Genomic DNA, 15993 nt, shown 5'->3' with positions numbered 1-15993 from the left:
ATATATAAAATATTTCAATGATAGTTGTATTATATGCTATTTATTGATAATTGTAAGAATTATTTTACTAAATTCATCAACGATAGTTATCACTGAGAAAGCCAATGGAAAAATGTAAATAGGTATATTATATGCACTTAGTGATGGTTTATATATATATATATATATATATATATATATATATATATATATATATATATTTTTTTTTTATTGGCTTTACCATCTGAACGATTATTTATAAGAAAGAGAAGCTGTCACTAGAAATTATATGTATTTGCTTGTTGAATTAATTTCGTTTATTTTATAGTGTACCTTTGCTCGTGGTGTACATGGAAACAGTGACAAAAAATCGTTTCTTGTATATATATTTGTACCTTCTAACCGAGAAACAAAGTTTACATGTGTCATATTGACTTGTATCATTCACAAATTATCTTCACCCCTTTTTCCTACAATTGTACATATATCATAAGGTATAGTAGTAAATTGCAAATTAATTATGTTATAACTTGTACTAAAATCATTTAAATGTACTTACTTTTTTAATACGTCATTAAACTGTTAATTTACTTGTTAGCAACAATGACGGTAGTAATAATAATAATAACAATAGTAATAACTAATAATAACAACGTCGAGATCAATGTCTTAAACATTAACTTAATCCATTAATATTACAGATCGCAAGCATGGATTATGACGATGATTTCTTCTTCGAGGAAGATAAAATGTTGGTTTTATAACATTGCTTATTTACTTATTACCTATATGTTACATTTCTTCAATTTAAATATGCTTATGTTTCTTGCTACGTGCATGTCTGTATGCCACGGTGCGGTGGAATAGATTAGAGGATCAAACAGTATTATCTGCGAATAACGTTACATTGAAAACCGTTATTGAAGAATTTAAAGAAAATTTTGCTCAGTTAACCACCGTGCCATCGGCTAATGTGCAAGTGCATCAATTTACCACAATGGAAGATCGCATGTATGCATTTCTGTTTCACTATTTTACCAGTCACATTTTTTTATTACTAAAACTTTGTTTAACTTTGAGGATAACATTTATCGTGGCTTAGTGACTGGGCCATTTGAACTTGTAAAGCGATTGCCTCTTTATAATTAATATGAATAGCTTTCTTAGTGTGTGTGTGTGTTAATGGCTATAAGTTGCCAGGACTCTAATGACCCAGACACAGGAGCACACGATAGTTAATATGTATTTCTTATTTAAAAACTTATTTTGTGAACTATATGTTTTTTATTTCTATTAATAATTGTGGAATATAGACCAGATGTAGAACTGATCAGTCAAGATCAGTCTCTTCATCATCTATCCAATAATTTAACGTAAGTTTTGATAATAATGTACTTAGTGCCATAACTGGTAGTTATTTTATCAATAATGCTTTATAAAACTTAATGACATAGTTATATAAAGACTTTTTATCATAATATTTATAAATATTTAATTATTAGAATATTTGGCTAATAATTATGTATATAGCTATTTGTGTAATGCAAAATTATGTTTAAATTTTATCAAATTTTCATTTACTAAACACTATTTGAATTTGAAATGAATTGCGTATTGTTAAATGTTGAATTGGCATTAATATTATTATCTGTAGTTGCATAGGTTTTTTAATTTTTAGTATATTTATTAAATTTGTTTTTTATAGTGCTTCTTAAAGTGTACAGTTTTCATACACAATATGTATTAAATTCAATAATATTAATATATTGTCTCTTATATTAATTTACATAGGGGTATGACCATAACTTCTGGCAACATTGTGATACAAAAAGACAGTAGCAATCTGATAGGCATAAGTATTGGAGGTGGAGCACCATTCTGCCCTTGCTTATATATTGTACAAATTTTTGATAATACACCTGCTGCGATAGATGGAACTTTACAATCAGGAGATGAACTTGTAGCAGTGAATGGAACCTCGGTCAGAGGAAAGACAAAAGTGGAAGTTGCAAAAATGATACAATCTTGTGATTCTCAAGTCAGCATTAATTATAACAAGTTACATGCTGATCCTAAACAAGGCCGAACTCTTGATATAGCTTTAAAAAAGGTATGTGTCACACGAAATTATGTATTTGTTATAAACTGATTGTATGGTACTAATTTTTTAATTAAATTTTAGGTGAAACATAGATTAGTGGAAGGAATGGGAAGCGCAACAGCGGATGCTCTCGGATTATCGCGTGCTATACTTTGTAACGATGCACTTGTACAGCGATTAATGGCATTGCAGCGCACAGAGAATTTGTATAGAGGCTTAGTGTCGCATGCTAAAGCTACTTTACATGCTTTTTTTGATCTAATTCAGATATATAAAGGTATACTTATAAATTCTTAACTGAATTATCAAATTTAACATATAAACAATGTTGTAAATTATTCCTGTTTTAGTATTCGGCGATGCCTTTGCTGCAATAGGAGTGAGAGAACCACAGCCACGAGCTAGTGAAGCTTTCAGACAATTTGGCGAGCAACATAGACAAATGGAGAAATTTGGAATAACTATTTTAAAAAGTTTAAAACCTATATTAAACGATCTAGGCACATATCTTCATAAAGCTATTCCGGATACTCGACTGACTATTAGCAAATATGCCGATGCAAAATTTGAATACCTCTCCTATTGCTTGAAAGTGAAAGAATTAGATGATGAGGAACAAAGTTATGCAGCATTACAAGAACCTCTTTATCGTGTAGAAACAGGCAATTATGAGTATCGACTAGTGCTGAGATGTCGACAAGAAGCACGTGCGAAGTTCGCTAAGCTTAGATCGGATGTACTTGTGAAACTTGAACTATTAGACAATAAACACGTTCAGGATGTTGTATGGCAGTTACAAAAATTTGCTGCTGGCTTGGCAAAATATTATTCTAATATACGTGATTTGTTATCTTCTGTAACATTATTCCCTGTTGAAGTTGACTTGTCACATTCTGCATTCCAATATAAATGTACTGGCCCTCAAATGATAATTGACGGAGAAGATGCTGAGGAATTTGAGCCTGAAGAAAAAGCAAACACAAATGAGGATTTGCTTATAGACACACAAAGCTTTCCGCTTATTACATCGAAATCTAAGGACGTGTAGCAATGTGTTTCTTAATCATGAAGAATTTTGGAAAACGTCATGCTTTTCCATTAAAGTTTAAGTGTAAATGATCATGCAGTGAAACGTTTCTAATGTAACATTCCACTTTTATTCTTTTTCATAGTACAAAAATCGATACCAAAGATTATTTTAAACCTACATTAAAAGATTGTATATACTTATAGAGGACGTGTATAAAAGAAACAATATACATTGTATCTTCTTTCTTACTGTTTTAAGGATAATTGAATTTTATTAAAAATCACTTTTGTTTTGTAAATATTAATCGCATAAGACAGAAAATGTATTTGTTACATTCCTAATTTTCCTAATAAATATGTATTCTGTATCATATGAATTCTACTTCTGGTAATAGTTTATAAATATATTTAAAATTTATTATTTTAAAATAACACCATTGACTAGACCTTCACGCAAGATTACATTATAGCTACACAAGTTTTCTATCTCCATCTTTTTCCTTTAATTCGCTTCCATGGATATCTACCCTAAGGGGTACAAGTATAATTGAAAATGGGTTTATTGACAGATCCTAGAGCAGGATCTGGAAAAATAATAAAATTTGTATTAAAATGGGAACGACCACTTTGTCTGCTATTGTATATCAGCGGCATTGTTTGGATACTACTCCTTGCTTTGCCTTCATTCAACGACAGTAAGTATTAAACTGCATGTTAATAAAATTAAAGGAGTTAGGTTACGTTTTTATGCCAAAACAATTGAAAATTACTTTTACTAATAGTATTTATTACCTTATGCGTATTTAAGGCTGTACTATTACATCAAATAGCACGATTCTTTATTTTAGAACGAAAATAACTATCTTGCGAGACAATTATTGTGGCAGGACTTTAGTATGATGACAACTCCCGCCCTATGAAACTACTAAGCGGCATTACCAGTTGCCTTTTATTTCTTCATACCATTCCATCATTCTGTCATATGAAATTTTTAAATAATATGTATGTATTATTTTCTTTATTACAGATACATATTTCTCTGAAAATGCTTTACTACCAGGATTAGTTACCAAAGAAAGTAACTTGGAACACACATCAAAACAATATTATGTACAATTACTTCATGAAATGAAACGGTACCCTGATGTAATGCCTTACGCATGGTTAGCTGCTAAATTAAATCAGCTACATTTAGATGTTTTTATACATAATTTCACATTAGTATATCCCTTCCAAGAACAACAGGTAAGTAGAAGGAGGTTTCTCTGTTACTAAAAAGTTTCTTAGAGAAATTATTATGAATTAATTACTAGATAGAAGTTTTTCAATAATGTTTTGAAATAAAAGATGATGTGTATATAGAGATCGGTATATATTCAGTTTACAGGTCAAAATATATATGGAATTATAAGAGCTCCAAGAGCAGCCAGTACAGAAGCAATTGTAGTTAGCGTTCCCTTTAGACCAATTAACAGCATTTATTTAGATACTGCAGCCTCTATTGCTCTTCTTCTCGCATTTGCTAAATTTTGTAGAAGTAAGTACACGAATAAAATGTAATTAAATGAATTACTTTATAATAAAATACAATAATTTCTTTTTATTGTTACAGAACAGAAATATTGGGCAAAGGATATTATATTTCTAATAACGGAACATGAACAATTAGGAATGCAAGCATGGCTGGATGCATATCATGAAGTTACAAGTGGTAATGAAGGCGTGCTTATATCTGGAGATCTTCCCGGTCGTGCAGGTGCTATTCAAGCTGCTATTAATCTGGAACTACATTCAATGAAAATTTCATATATTGATGTTAAGGTGTGCTTTATTATTCTTGATTAAAATCTGATCGATTAAAATTTAAAATAGTAAAAACTATAAGCTTTTTTCATTACCTAGGTGGAAGGCTTAAATGGACGATTACCAAATTTAGATCTTTTTAACTTGGCACAAAATATGATAGCTATGGAAGGAATTCAACAATCATTTCAAAGACGTTTTGATGTTAAATACAAAAATAAGTTTAAGAATTGGTGGTATCATTTTAACACACTTCTCATGATGATTACAACTCAGGCTACTGGGGTTCCAACAGGAAATCATGGACTTTTCCATAGGTATCTTTATCATTTTGTTTGAATCATGAAAAATATATATATATACATATATATTTTGCCCTGCAAACTGAATATATTACAGGTTTGGTATTGAAGCGATTACTTTGGAAGGTTTCGAGAAACCTGGTCAACAGAATTCTGATGGAAATTTCTATCAAGTTGGTTGTGTTGTTGAAAGTATAATACGATCGTTAAATAATTTATTAGAACGTTTTCATCAGTCTTATTTCTTTTATCTGCTTCCATCAACTGATACATATATTTCTATCGGTAAGTGAAGATTATAGAATATACAATGTATATTTTGTTTCTTCTCCTTGAAACATATAATATGATAGATAGATTTTTACTTTTTTAATAATTAGTAATAATTATTTTACAGGACTGTACATAATATCTTTGGTCTTGATTATTGCTGCAGTATTTGTAAAAGTATTTTCCATGTGGCAAAAACTTCAAACATCCAATTCTACAGAAGATAAGAAAAGTGCTGTTGTTAAACAATCAAAGGTTAGCAATAATTGAATGTGTATTATAAAATAATTATAAGACTTAATTCATAAACCTTGTGATGTTTTCTTTTGACACATTATAGGCAAAATTGAAAATCGAAATTAATACATACATTTTCTAGGATGACGGATTTGATATTGGAGTTATAACTTCAGAAATTTTACGGGCACATATTTATGGAGTTCTGATTGCAATATCCCCGTCTACACTTACTTATTTTGGCAGAAAAATGCATCTCCGTACAGAAGATTCAATATACTTTGGTTTTATGGCAATAACTGTCTTAACATTAATATGGCCATATTGCTCTAAAAGGTACCTCAAATGTTAACTCATTACGTTTATCACGGTACAGATTGCATATATATATATATTAATTTTTGTTACTTTTAGACAAATGAAGTATAATAATGCAGCTTTAATTTGCGTAATTGCATTAGTAGAAGTAGGTACTGTTTTAATGTGTATAGCTATGCATAATTTTTCTCTGGCACTTCTAACTGCTGTAATTTATGTGCCTATAATTCTACCAATAACACCGAAACAAAATTCCACTAAGTAAGTATATTTATGAAGAGAAAACATGTTTCTTTTCAAAATTATAATTATTAACTCTTATTATGTATACGTAAACAACCTTTTCTTTATTATTTTTTACATTTAAAATTATGTTGCAGATTTCACAAAATGGTATCTTTATTATGGATTCTTCTTCATCCATTTATGATTGCAAATTTAATCGTAATGGGTTACACATACATAAATTTCTCTTCAGACTCTCTCCTTTCCGTTTTATTTCGCGGGTACCGTGCTACAAAACAGGCGTTTGTCTTTAGCATCATGGATTCAATGATTTATGGAAATTGGCTGTATAATGTAACAGTTTCCACTATGCTTCCTATTTGGATTTTATTTTGGAATATTTTATGTTCTAATATTATTGTACATTCCTAATGAGTATGTAAATAAATTTTTTTAGAATAATTATAATGCATTCCAATGTATTTTTATTATTTATATTATTACATAGAATATTAAATAATACGAGAAATATTTTTTAGTAGTACATTATATTTAATTCATGCAAAAGACTAGATATATGTTATTGTTTTATTTTTTTACGAGTAGAAATATATTACATTATAATTTCTGGTATTGTATACTTAATAGTTGTTTATTTTGCTAAAATATAAAATTTGATATTTAAATGATTATATACAGTTTAATATAATTGTTTGCTATTGTTTCCTGTATTTGAAGGTACAAGTAAAATATCTGGTTCTTATTAAAATTGTACTTATTGCATCTATATACTGTTATAAATCTAAATTATAAAGTATATAATTTTTTACATATAGTAATGAAGTAATACTTTTATAAATCACTTCTTCATGTAGTTAATAAAAAACAAAAATATTTATAAAGAAAAAAGGCCAATAATATCTATAAAATATAGCTAATGCTCTGTTTTCCATCATTTTAGGCTATTATTTCTATTTTTTAAGTGAACACAAAATCTTATGATTTTCTTTGTTGTGCCGCCATTTTAATAGTTTCCGTGGAAACCACAAAACAAACTTATGTACGAAAATGGTGTAAATAATTTCTTGCAACTTTCTTTGCCTCTTTTAACTGTAAAAATAACATTTTTATGAAAGAATAAACAATGAAAGCTTCTCCAACCTGGGTTGACAAGGTTCAAGATAAATCTGAACGATGGTAAGTACAGAAATAATAGTATATATGTTATTAATATATTCATTTTTAATAATTCATAAGGAGTTATTAAATTATTACTAGTAACTATTAAGGATATTACTACAATCTAACATTGTTTCATGAATAATACTAATAAATAAGCAACTATAATTTTGTTAAAATTCTAACATGGAAAGTATTTGATACAATATTTATGTTTATTTTTTATTATTTGTTGCAATAAATATTATTGATATTTTACACAATGTTGTTTCAGTATATATGACCTGTGTTTTAATCCAGATGGAACTCAGTTAGTTATTGCTGCTGGACAACAGGTCCTTGTTTATGAAACTAATGATGGCGCTTTGATTCAACCATTGAAAGGTAATTAAGACACGTTGTAAGTTAAAGACTAAAAAAATTAATGAACAGAAGGAATACACTGATTATATTTTTATTGATGCTTTATAGGACATAAGGATGTAGTTTATTGTGTATGTTATGCAAGGGATGGTAAAAAATTTGCATCAGGTAGTGCGGATAAAAGTGTTATCATTTGGACATCAAGATTAGAGGGTATACTTAAGTATTCGTAAGTGATAATCTTAGAATCTGTAATTCTGAAACTTAACATTAAATGTTATATTATGTATGTTACATATTTATGATTGCAATATTTATTTTAGACATAATGAAGCTGTTCAAACTATGCAGTTTAATCCAGTATCGCATCAACTTTTAAGTTGTTCCTTATCAGACATAGCATTCTGGTCTCCAGAACAAAAAGCAGTTGTGAAGCATAAGTCAAAAGGACGGGTAAATTGCTGTGCTTGGACGAAGGATGGACAATACTTAGCTATTGGCTTGGCATCTGGTTATGTCTCCATTAGAAACAAAGTTTGTTGTACTTCTCATTCAAACCTATATATTGTTAAATATATATAAGTATTTATTTAATGTGTAGGCACAATAGCATTAGTGTTACATCTTTGATTTTGTCTTGTCTTATTTTTATATATATTATTTTATATATTTAGAATGGAGAAGAACAGATACGAATCGAGAGGCAAAATGGTATTCCCATTTGGTGTTTGCTGTGGAATCGTCAATGGTAATCAAGAAGATACTCTTGGTGATGATAATAACAATTTTTTAATTTAGTAAATGTCAATAAATTCTTGTATCTTTTATAGGGATGATTCAACAGATGTTCTCTGTGTTGGAGAATGGAATGGAACAATATCCTTTTATTCAGTTTCGGGGAAGCCGTTTGGAAAAGACAGACTATTTAATTTTATTCCTCTTAAAATGTGCAATTTCTCAGGAGGTCAATACATTTTAGTTTGTGGAAGTAATAAACAATGTATACTAATGACGTATGATGGAATACAATTAATTAATATTGGTAATACATTCTCTTCTTGGGTTTGGAGTTGTGCAGTACATCCAACTTCAACACATGTTGTATGAATTAAAACTTTTCTTCTTCCTAGATCTTAATTTTGTATTTTTTTATTTACTATTTGGAAAAAAAGGAACTAACTTTCATTGTTTTTCCTCATAACTGTACATTTAGTTTGTTGTTTATATTTCTTTCTAAAAATGCTATTCTCTTTACTTATTTAGGCACTTGGATGTCAAGATGGTACAATAACATATTTACAATTGTCTTGGAACATTATACATGGATTATATGGCGATCGATATGCATATAGAGAAAATATGACTGATGTAATAATACAAAATTTAGTTACCAGTCAAAAAGTTCGTATTAAATGTAAAGATTTGGTAAGCATTTAATTAGTAATTGTAAGAAGCTAGCTTAAAAATTTAATAGAAACCTTATAATGACATCTGTTACTTTATTTTTAGATACAGCGTATTGCTGTATATAAGAATAGATTAGCGGTTCAATTATCAGAACGTGTAATTATTTATGAACCATCAAATTCCAATGATGGAATGCATTATCGCATATGTGAAAAATTGAATCAAGCATTAAATTGTAATTTACTTGTTGTTACTACAAATAATTTGATTTTGTGTACTGATAGAAGATTACAAAGTTTATCTTTTGGTGGAATAATAGAAAGAGAATGGATACTTGATGGACTCATAACTTATATAAAAGTTATTGGTGGTCCAGTTGGACAAGAATGCCTAATTGCAGGTTTGTATTCTAAAAATGTATAATTAATTCTTTATAAAAAAAGAAGTGGTGACAATTTAAGTATTTTTAAAATTCTTGTACTTTCCAGGTTTAAACAGTGGCTATATAGTAAAAATATACTTAGATAATCCTTTCCCAGCATATTTAATAAAAATTGAAGGTTCTGTAAGATGTCTTGATATTAGCTCATTTAAAGAAAAGCTTGCTGTTGTTAGTGACCATGGAGTTCTTTGTGTATTTGATTTATATACAGAGGAAAAACTGCAAGAATTCCCAAATGTAAATAGTGTAGCATTCAATAACAGTTTTGAAGATATAATGTGTTTTTCTAACGGGGAATATTTAGCAATTAAAGTAGGTAATTTTATGGAATACAAACAAAAATTTACTGGTCTTGTTATCGGTCACAATGGCTCAAAGGTTTATTGTTTAAATGGTTCTTCTATTGCTATAATGGAGGTAAAGACTATATCTTATATTAAAATTTATGTATAACTTCTAAAACATAAAACTTCAAATTGTAACATAATAGTATAGATGATAATAATTGATGCAAATCAGTCTTAATCATTTATGTTTAGGTGCCATTATCATTATTCATGTATCAGTATCTTGACATTGGTCTTTTCTCTGATGCTTATAACATAGCATGCCTTGGGGTAGCAGATTCTGATTGGTTTGCTTTAGGCACTGCTGCTCTAGAAAATTTAGAATTAAACATAGCATACTCTTCATTTGCCAGAGTAAAAAATTTGAAATATATAGAAGTCCTGGCTGAAGTGGAAGAAAAATTAAAGTCTGGAGAGTGGGGAAAGGAAGCATGTATGGCTACTGCTGCAGCTGCCATGGGAAAGCTAAAGGATGCTGCAAAACTTTTTCAGAAAGCTGGTTTACAACAATATGCGTTAGCTATGTATTCAGATTTACGCATGTTCGATATTGCCCAAGAATTTATTGCCAGTGGAAATAATCAAGTTAGTATAGTTAATTTCTCAGTTATTATTTTTGTATACATATTATGCAATGCTTGCGGATGAATGGTTTGTTCAATAGGGATTATATCCTGATGTTTTGTCAACATAGCAGCTGTAATATGAATGAAATGTTAGGATACAGCTTTTATTGAACATGAAATAGAAACCACAAGTAATATTAACTTAGGGCATAAAAGTCTTTTACAACTGTTTATTTCAAGATTGATGATTTCAATAATATATTTAGGATCGTACAATTTTACTTCGTAAAAGAGCAGAATGGGCTAAAAGTCTTGGAGAACCTCGTGCTGCAGCCGAAATGTTTCTTTCAGCTGGAGATATTGATCGTGCTATTAACATAATTGCTGAATATGCTTGGATTGATATGTTAATCAAAGTTGGCAGGCAACTTGATAAGGCTGATAGAGACAATTTAACTATAATCGCTAAAAAATTGAAAAAATTAGGAGCAACTCATGGCGCAGCAGAAATTTTTAGTCGTTTAGGTGATGACCCTGATGTAGCAGATGTTTTAGTAGAAGCTCAAGCTTGGCCAGAAGCGTTTGAATTAGCTGAAAGAAATCCTAAACTGAAGGCCAGAATATACGGACCATATGCTAGATGGTTAGCAGAGACTGGTCATTTTTCTGAAGCACAGAAAGGTAATAAATAGTACATTACTACTTACTAATAATAATTACAGTAATATTAATTGGAAGACACTTATATAATTTTTTAGCGTTCCAGATAGCAGGGCAATCAGATGAATCTGTGATGGTTTTAACAATGTTAGCCAGAAATGCAGTTACTGAAAAGAGATTTCGCGATGCTTCTTATTTTTATTGGCTTTTATCTCAAATCAATTTAAATCTTAATAAAAGCACTGAGGAATTACAAACAATATTTCTCCAATATTATGAAAAAGCTGAAATTTATTATGCTTATCACGAAGTGCATAAATACATGGTAACTGTTATATACACAAACTGTTATATATTATATTAAAATTTATCAGTCAATTATTTTTAGGAAGAACCATTTACATCACTAATGCCAGAAGCACTTTTCAATATTGCAAGATTTCTTTTAACCAAAACTGAAAATATTCAAGTGGAAGGGGTTTCGAGATTCATTATAATATATACGTTGCTAAAACAAGCCTCTCTTCTTGGTGCTAATAAACTGATTATGCAATTACTTGACAAATTACGGAAAACAAAAATACCAGCAAGTCAACTTAGTCAATTACAAACTTCAAATTTAAATGCTCGAGCTTCTTCCTATAGAGATCCTGAAGAACTTTTACCACTTTGCTACAAATGTTCAACCTTTAATCCTCTGTTATCGTCTAATAATCAAGGACAATGTGTACAATGTGGATTAAAATTTCAATATTCTTTTGTTATGTTTGGTAAGTATTATTTTTTGGAAATTTACACAAATTTTTGGCATATATCATTATAGTTAGATAATATTTAAATGTTTCGCGTATATAATGTAAAGGTAAAAAAAAAAGGTAAAAAACAAAGGTAAAAGATTGTAATATATTTGTTGAAATTACAGAAATTCTACCACTGGTCGAGTTTGAATTAGAAGAAAACATTTCGGATGAAGAAGCAGAAAAATTAATAAATGAATCACTGTCATCATCTGATGATGTTACAGATACGGATCAATTAGCTATTACACCTGAAGTAGATCTTTTTACTGCTCGTTTAATGAAGTATGAGGTATTATCATATATATTTATAAATTCTATAAAATAAATATTATCTTATAAGTTAAGAGTCCATAATTGATGAGATTAAAGATAATATAATAAAATATTTATGATTATTTATTCCAACAATCAACCAAATTTAAGAAGAAATTATTATATTTCTTTATTTTAGGAAAAATCTGCTTCTACTATAGTTGTTGGAAGAAATGTGTTGAAAAGTATGGATCCATGTACTGCATTAATTGTAAAATGGCCAAAACCATTCAAAACAAAATATTTCAAAAATCTTTTACCTGACTTGCAAATTACATTTTGTAAATCTTGTCTAAAGGTATGTAGAAATCTATCATTATGTTTATGTTATATTTTAACATGAATTACATTAGTACATAACTATATAGTAACTAAATAAGCAACAAAAATACAAACGTTAACATTAGCTTATTACTTCTTTTAGCTATTTCATTTGGATGATTATGAATTGGCTTTATTGCGACATGGATACTGTCCATTTTGTAGAGTGATAAATAAAATTTCCACTTAGTATATTAATATTATATCTATTGATTTAGATATATATAGCATTATTTTTATTGCAATATAAATCAGATTACCAGTATAGATTCAATTTAAGTTAAAGTAGCTGGATTTTATAGATAAAGTCTAAAGAAATATAAAGTATGTACATGTATTGTAGCTAAGTGAGAAACATAAAGAAATATATTAAATACTGTAAAACTATTACTGATATCTATTTATAATATATGTTTATATGATCTACAATATTGATTTTAGTATATTTTTTCTTAATTGTGTGATATAATAAAAAAATATTTCTTTTTTACATCTTTACATGTAGGATATATACAATTGATTGCATCTAATAGAATTTCGTAGAAATTAGCATTAATTTAAGTAGTTCTATCACTTAACTGCATGTTCCAGAAAATCCAGTTATGTAAATTTAAGTAAATAGTGAGTTAGTTCATACCTATGCGCTAATTGTTCTGATTTTTTGAGTACCGTTAAACGAAATCTTTGGAGTATTGAACGTACTTCGAACAGTTGCAATTTGAAAGATGTTACGTATAGTTTGCTCGACGATTTTCCTTTTTGGCAATTTTATCAATTGTCAATTAAATAGTAATAATATCGCGGACGTTCAAAATGCAATGACTCGTGGAAGATGTAAGTAGTTACAAAATAGACAAAACTGTACTTTAAATATTTTATCTAAAAATAATGCTGATAAATAGATGAATAATACTACATCTTATTTATAATTTAACATAAATATTTTGAATATATCACATGTATCAAATTATTAAATGAATCTTTGAACAGTCTTCCCGTTATTCAGTGTTATACGTTTTGCAAATTCCGAATGCCTTGCTAGCAACAATTTAAATGGTACCTGCTTCACTAGAAGAGAGTGTCGTGATTATGGTGGGACACCATCTGGCACTTGTGCGAATGGACATGGCATTTGTTGCGTTTGTAAGTAATATGAAATTATTTCCTACGTAAAATTTATATTCTGCATATAATCTCACTATTTAAAGTGTATTTTAATTTATTGCTTGTAGTTCAAAAAACGTGCGGCTCTACAACAAATGTAAATAATACATATTTTACAAATCCAGAGTATCCCACAACTTATGAAGGACAATCAAGATGTACAATAACAGTACAGCGTTGCAATTCAAACATATGCCAAGTAATGAAATAAAATATGTATAAAATTATATTATTAAGTTAAACAATCATCACGTGTTATAAATCTGTTTTAGTTACGTTTGGATTTTTTGGAGTTTAGTCTTGCATCGCCAAATGCTAGTGGAGTTTGTGACTACGATCTTTTTTTAGTTTCTGGATCTGGAAGTACAATACCCCGAATTTGTGGAGAAAATGCAAACCAACATGGTATAGTAAATAAAACTAATATAAAGTAAATATAAATGTTGGAAATTTTACATAAAACTATATTAATAAGTCAGTATTAAATTTGTTCAGTATATATGGATTTCAATGATAACACACCTATTATGCTATCAATTGATACTAATGCTGATTATGCCACTGATCGTCGTTGGAATATAAGAATTCAACAAATACCATGTGATTCTACAGCTAAAGGTATGTTCAATATTCTTCAAATTTAATATTTATTTTGCAAGTAGCTATAGCTTATAATTAGAATTTATAAATTTAATTATTAATTTAAAATTAATTACATTTTATATAAATTAACATTTAAAACATTTCTTTCGCTGACAATGTCTAGAACATCTTAACAAAATTACTCAATGATATCAAATATTAAAGAATTAATTAATTACAGCTCCAAATGGATGTTTACAATATTTTGATACTGTTACAAATACTGTAACGAGTTTTAATTATGGCACAACACAGAATCCGAGAGGTATTGTAATTAACAGTAATTTGAAGAAATAATTACATTAAAAAATTAATAGTTAACGTTTAAAATGTGTAAATAATTATAAAGTAACAATTGTGTAACAATTTTAGTCTCTAAGATTAGAATTCTAAAAGTAAATTTAAATTATAATTTATATTAAACTTGAATATAAAAAATTTGCTTTGTTTTATTTTTTATTAAATATTAATGTTAAAATATGAATTATCTTAATTATGAGATATTTGATTTTGCAATATGTTCAATGTTATTACAATTTTTAACCAAATCGGTTATAAAACAAATATAATAAATTATTTTAGCACCAGAAATTGGTACACGGCAAATGGCTAATACAAATTATGGTGTATGTGTAAGAATGGCACGGGGATATTGTGGTATCGAGTGGTCCCAAACAAGTTCAAACTCATTTTCGGTGTCTGGAGATACTGGTTCATTTGATCCTACCATAATAGGTGAGACATTATGTATGATGACATTGTAAGCAGTTACCTCTTCTTAGAGAAGAATTACAAATGTTTCTATTCTTGCAATGTATTATGTTTATGCACAGATTTATATTCAGAACCTCTTTCTATTTGATAAATAGGTACTGAATATGCAGCAGAATCAGGGACAAATTGTACTAAAGACTTTGTTATCATTCCACATCCATATGAAAATGGTGTTCCAGTTGATACAGAACGATTTTGTGGTAATGGTTTTGTAACAAAAACATGTATGTATGTCTTATGTTAATAATTTATTTAAACAACGTAAATATATATACATACGTAATGCATAAGTATATGAGTCAGTACTTTTTTCCATTTTTAGCATATTCGAAACCGTTTGTATTATATGTTGTCACAAATGGAGATGAAATGGGAGAAATTGAAAATAAAGGATTCTCGTTAACATATCGTCAAATACCTTGTACAGTTTGAATGTGCAACATGTTCGGTAATTAATGTTTAGTTAAAATTTTAGTTTTAGTATAACTAATAATTCTGAATTATAGTATGCCTCTGGGTGCTACACTTTTAAACCTCTACCTTTCGGTTTACAATAATATTTTTTATTATTTGTAGATAAAAGATATGTGTTGATATCCATATTCACGTGCTGTACAACATCGACTTGAAATTACAAAAACAGGGGCCAAAAAGCGTGCAATAATTATGCATCAATCTATGAAAAGATTAGGATTAATATGAAGACATCTATTAATTGATCATTAAATACTTTTATATTAAATTAAAGCTTT

The 15993-nt window shown here is 28.5% G+C and overlaps 4 protein-coding genes across 8 annotated transcripts; all 4 read left to right on the top strand.

Annotated features, from left to right (window-relative positions):
• The first annotated feature begins 304 nt into the window (after positions 1 to 304).
• Pick1 (protein interacting with PRKCA 1) lies at positions 305 to 3479 on the top strand. Of its 4 annotated transcripts, XM_076896956.1 has the most exons (5): positions 743 to 990; positions 1293 to 1352; positions 1771 to 2089; positions 2162 to 2357; positions 2431 to 3479. In XM_076896956.1, the coding sequence occupies exons 1-5, from the start codon at positions 977 to 979 to the stop codon at positions 3126 to 3128; spliced, it is 1287 nt and encodes a 428-aa protein (XP_076753071.1). In that variant the 5' UTR covers positions 743 to 976; the 3' UTR covers positions 3129 to 3479. The 4 variants fall into 4 exon arrangements, with proteins under 4 accessions (XP_076753070.1, XP_076753072.1, XP_076753071.1 ...); XM_076896955.1 differs by lacking the exons at positions 743 to 990; positions 1293 to 1352 and adding an exon at positions 305 to 473; XM_076896957.1 differs by lacking the exons at positions 743 to 990; positions 1293 to 1352 and adding an exon at positions 621 to 730.
• Positions 3480 to 3625: 146 nt separating this feature from the next.
• On the top strand, positions 3626 to 6718 carry Gaa1 (glycosylphosphatidylinositol anchor attachment 1). Its single transcript, XM_076896910.1, has 10 exons — positions 3626 to 3804; positions 4137 to 4354; positions 4490 to 4646; positions 4722 to 4930; positions 5012 to 5229; positions 5312 to 5499; positions 5612 to 5739; positions 5864 to 6057; positions 6136 to 6300; positions 6420 to 6718. The coding sequence occupies exons 1-10, from the start codon at positions 3663 to 3665 to the stop codon at positions 6694 to 6696; spliced, it is 1896 nt and encodes a 631-aa protein (XP_076753025.1). The 5' UTR covers positions 3626 to 3662; the 3' UTR covers positions 6697 to 6718.
• A 512-nt stretch (positions 6719 to 7230) lies between these two features.
• On the top strand, positions 7231 to 13033 carry Oseg1 (intraflagellar transport protein Oseg1). Of its 2 annotated transcripts, XM_076896877.1 has the most exons (16): positions 7233 to 7461; positions 7718 to 7827; positions 7915 to 8035; positions 8130 to 8340; positions 8481 to 8554; positions 8637 to 8907; positions 9070 to 9231; positions 9316 to 9613; positions 9702 to 10072; positions 10195 to 10587; positions 10835 to 11249; positions 11327 to 11553; positions 11617 to 11998; positions 12151 to 12317; positions 12480 to 12638; positions 12765 to 13033. In XM_076896877.1, the coding sequence occupies exons 1-16, from the start codon at positions 7409 to 7411 to the stop codon at positions 12849 to 12851; spliced, it is 3501 nt and encodes a 1166-aa protein (XP_076752992.1). In that variant the 5' UTR covers positions 7233 to 7408; the 3' UTR covers positions 12852 to 13033. The 2 variants fall into 2 exon arrangements, with proteins under 2 accessions (XP_076752993.1, XP_076752992.1); XM_076896878.1 differs by lacking the exon at positions 12765 to 13033 and having other exon boundaries at positions 7231 to 7461; positions 12151 to 12310; positions 12480 to 12632.
• Positions 13034 to 13137: 104 nt separating this feature from the next.
• Positions 13138 to 15881, top strand: LOC143424713 (uncharacterized). Its single transcript, XM_076896969.1, has 10 exons — positions 13138 to 13495; positions 13652 to 13804; positions 13894 to 14024; positions 14098 to 14230; positions 14321 to 14443; positions 14649 to 14732; positions 15050 to 15202; positions 15337 to 15465; positions 15564 to 15689; positions 15818 to 15881. Exons 1-9 carry the CDS (start codon positions 13387 to 13389, stop codon positions 15671 to 15673), a joined length of 1125 nt encoding a protein of 374 aa, XP_076753084.1. The 5' UTR covers positions 13138 to 13386; the 3' UTR covers positions 15674 to 15689; positions 15818 to 15881.
• The last annotated feature ends 112 nt before the right edge of the window (positions 15882 to 15993 follow it).

This window comes from Xylocopa sonorina, chromosome 6, assembly GCF_050948175.1.
Source record: "Xylocopa sonorina isolate GNS202 chromosome 6, iyXylSono1_principal, whole genome shotgun sequence".
Taxonomy (NCBI): domain Eukaryota; kingdom Metazoa; phylum Arthropoda; class Insecta; order Hymenoptera; family Apidae; genus Xylocopa; species Xylocopa sonorina.
This window is presented reverse-complemented; position numbering and strand designations above follow the sequence as displayed.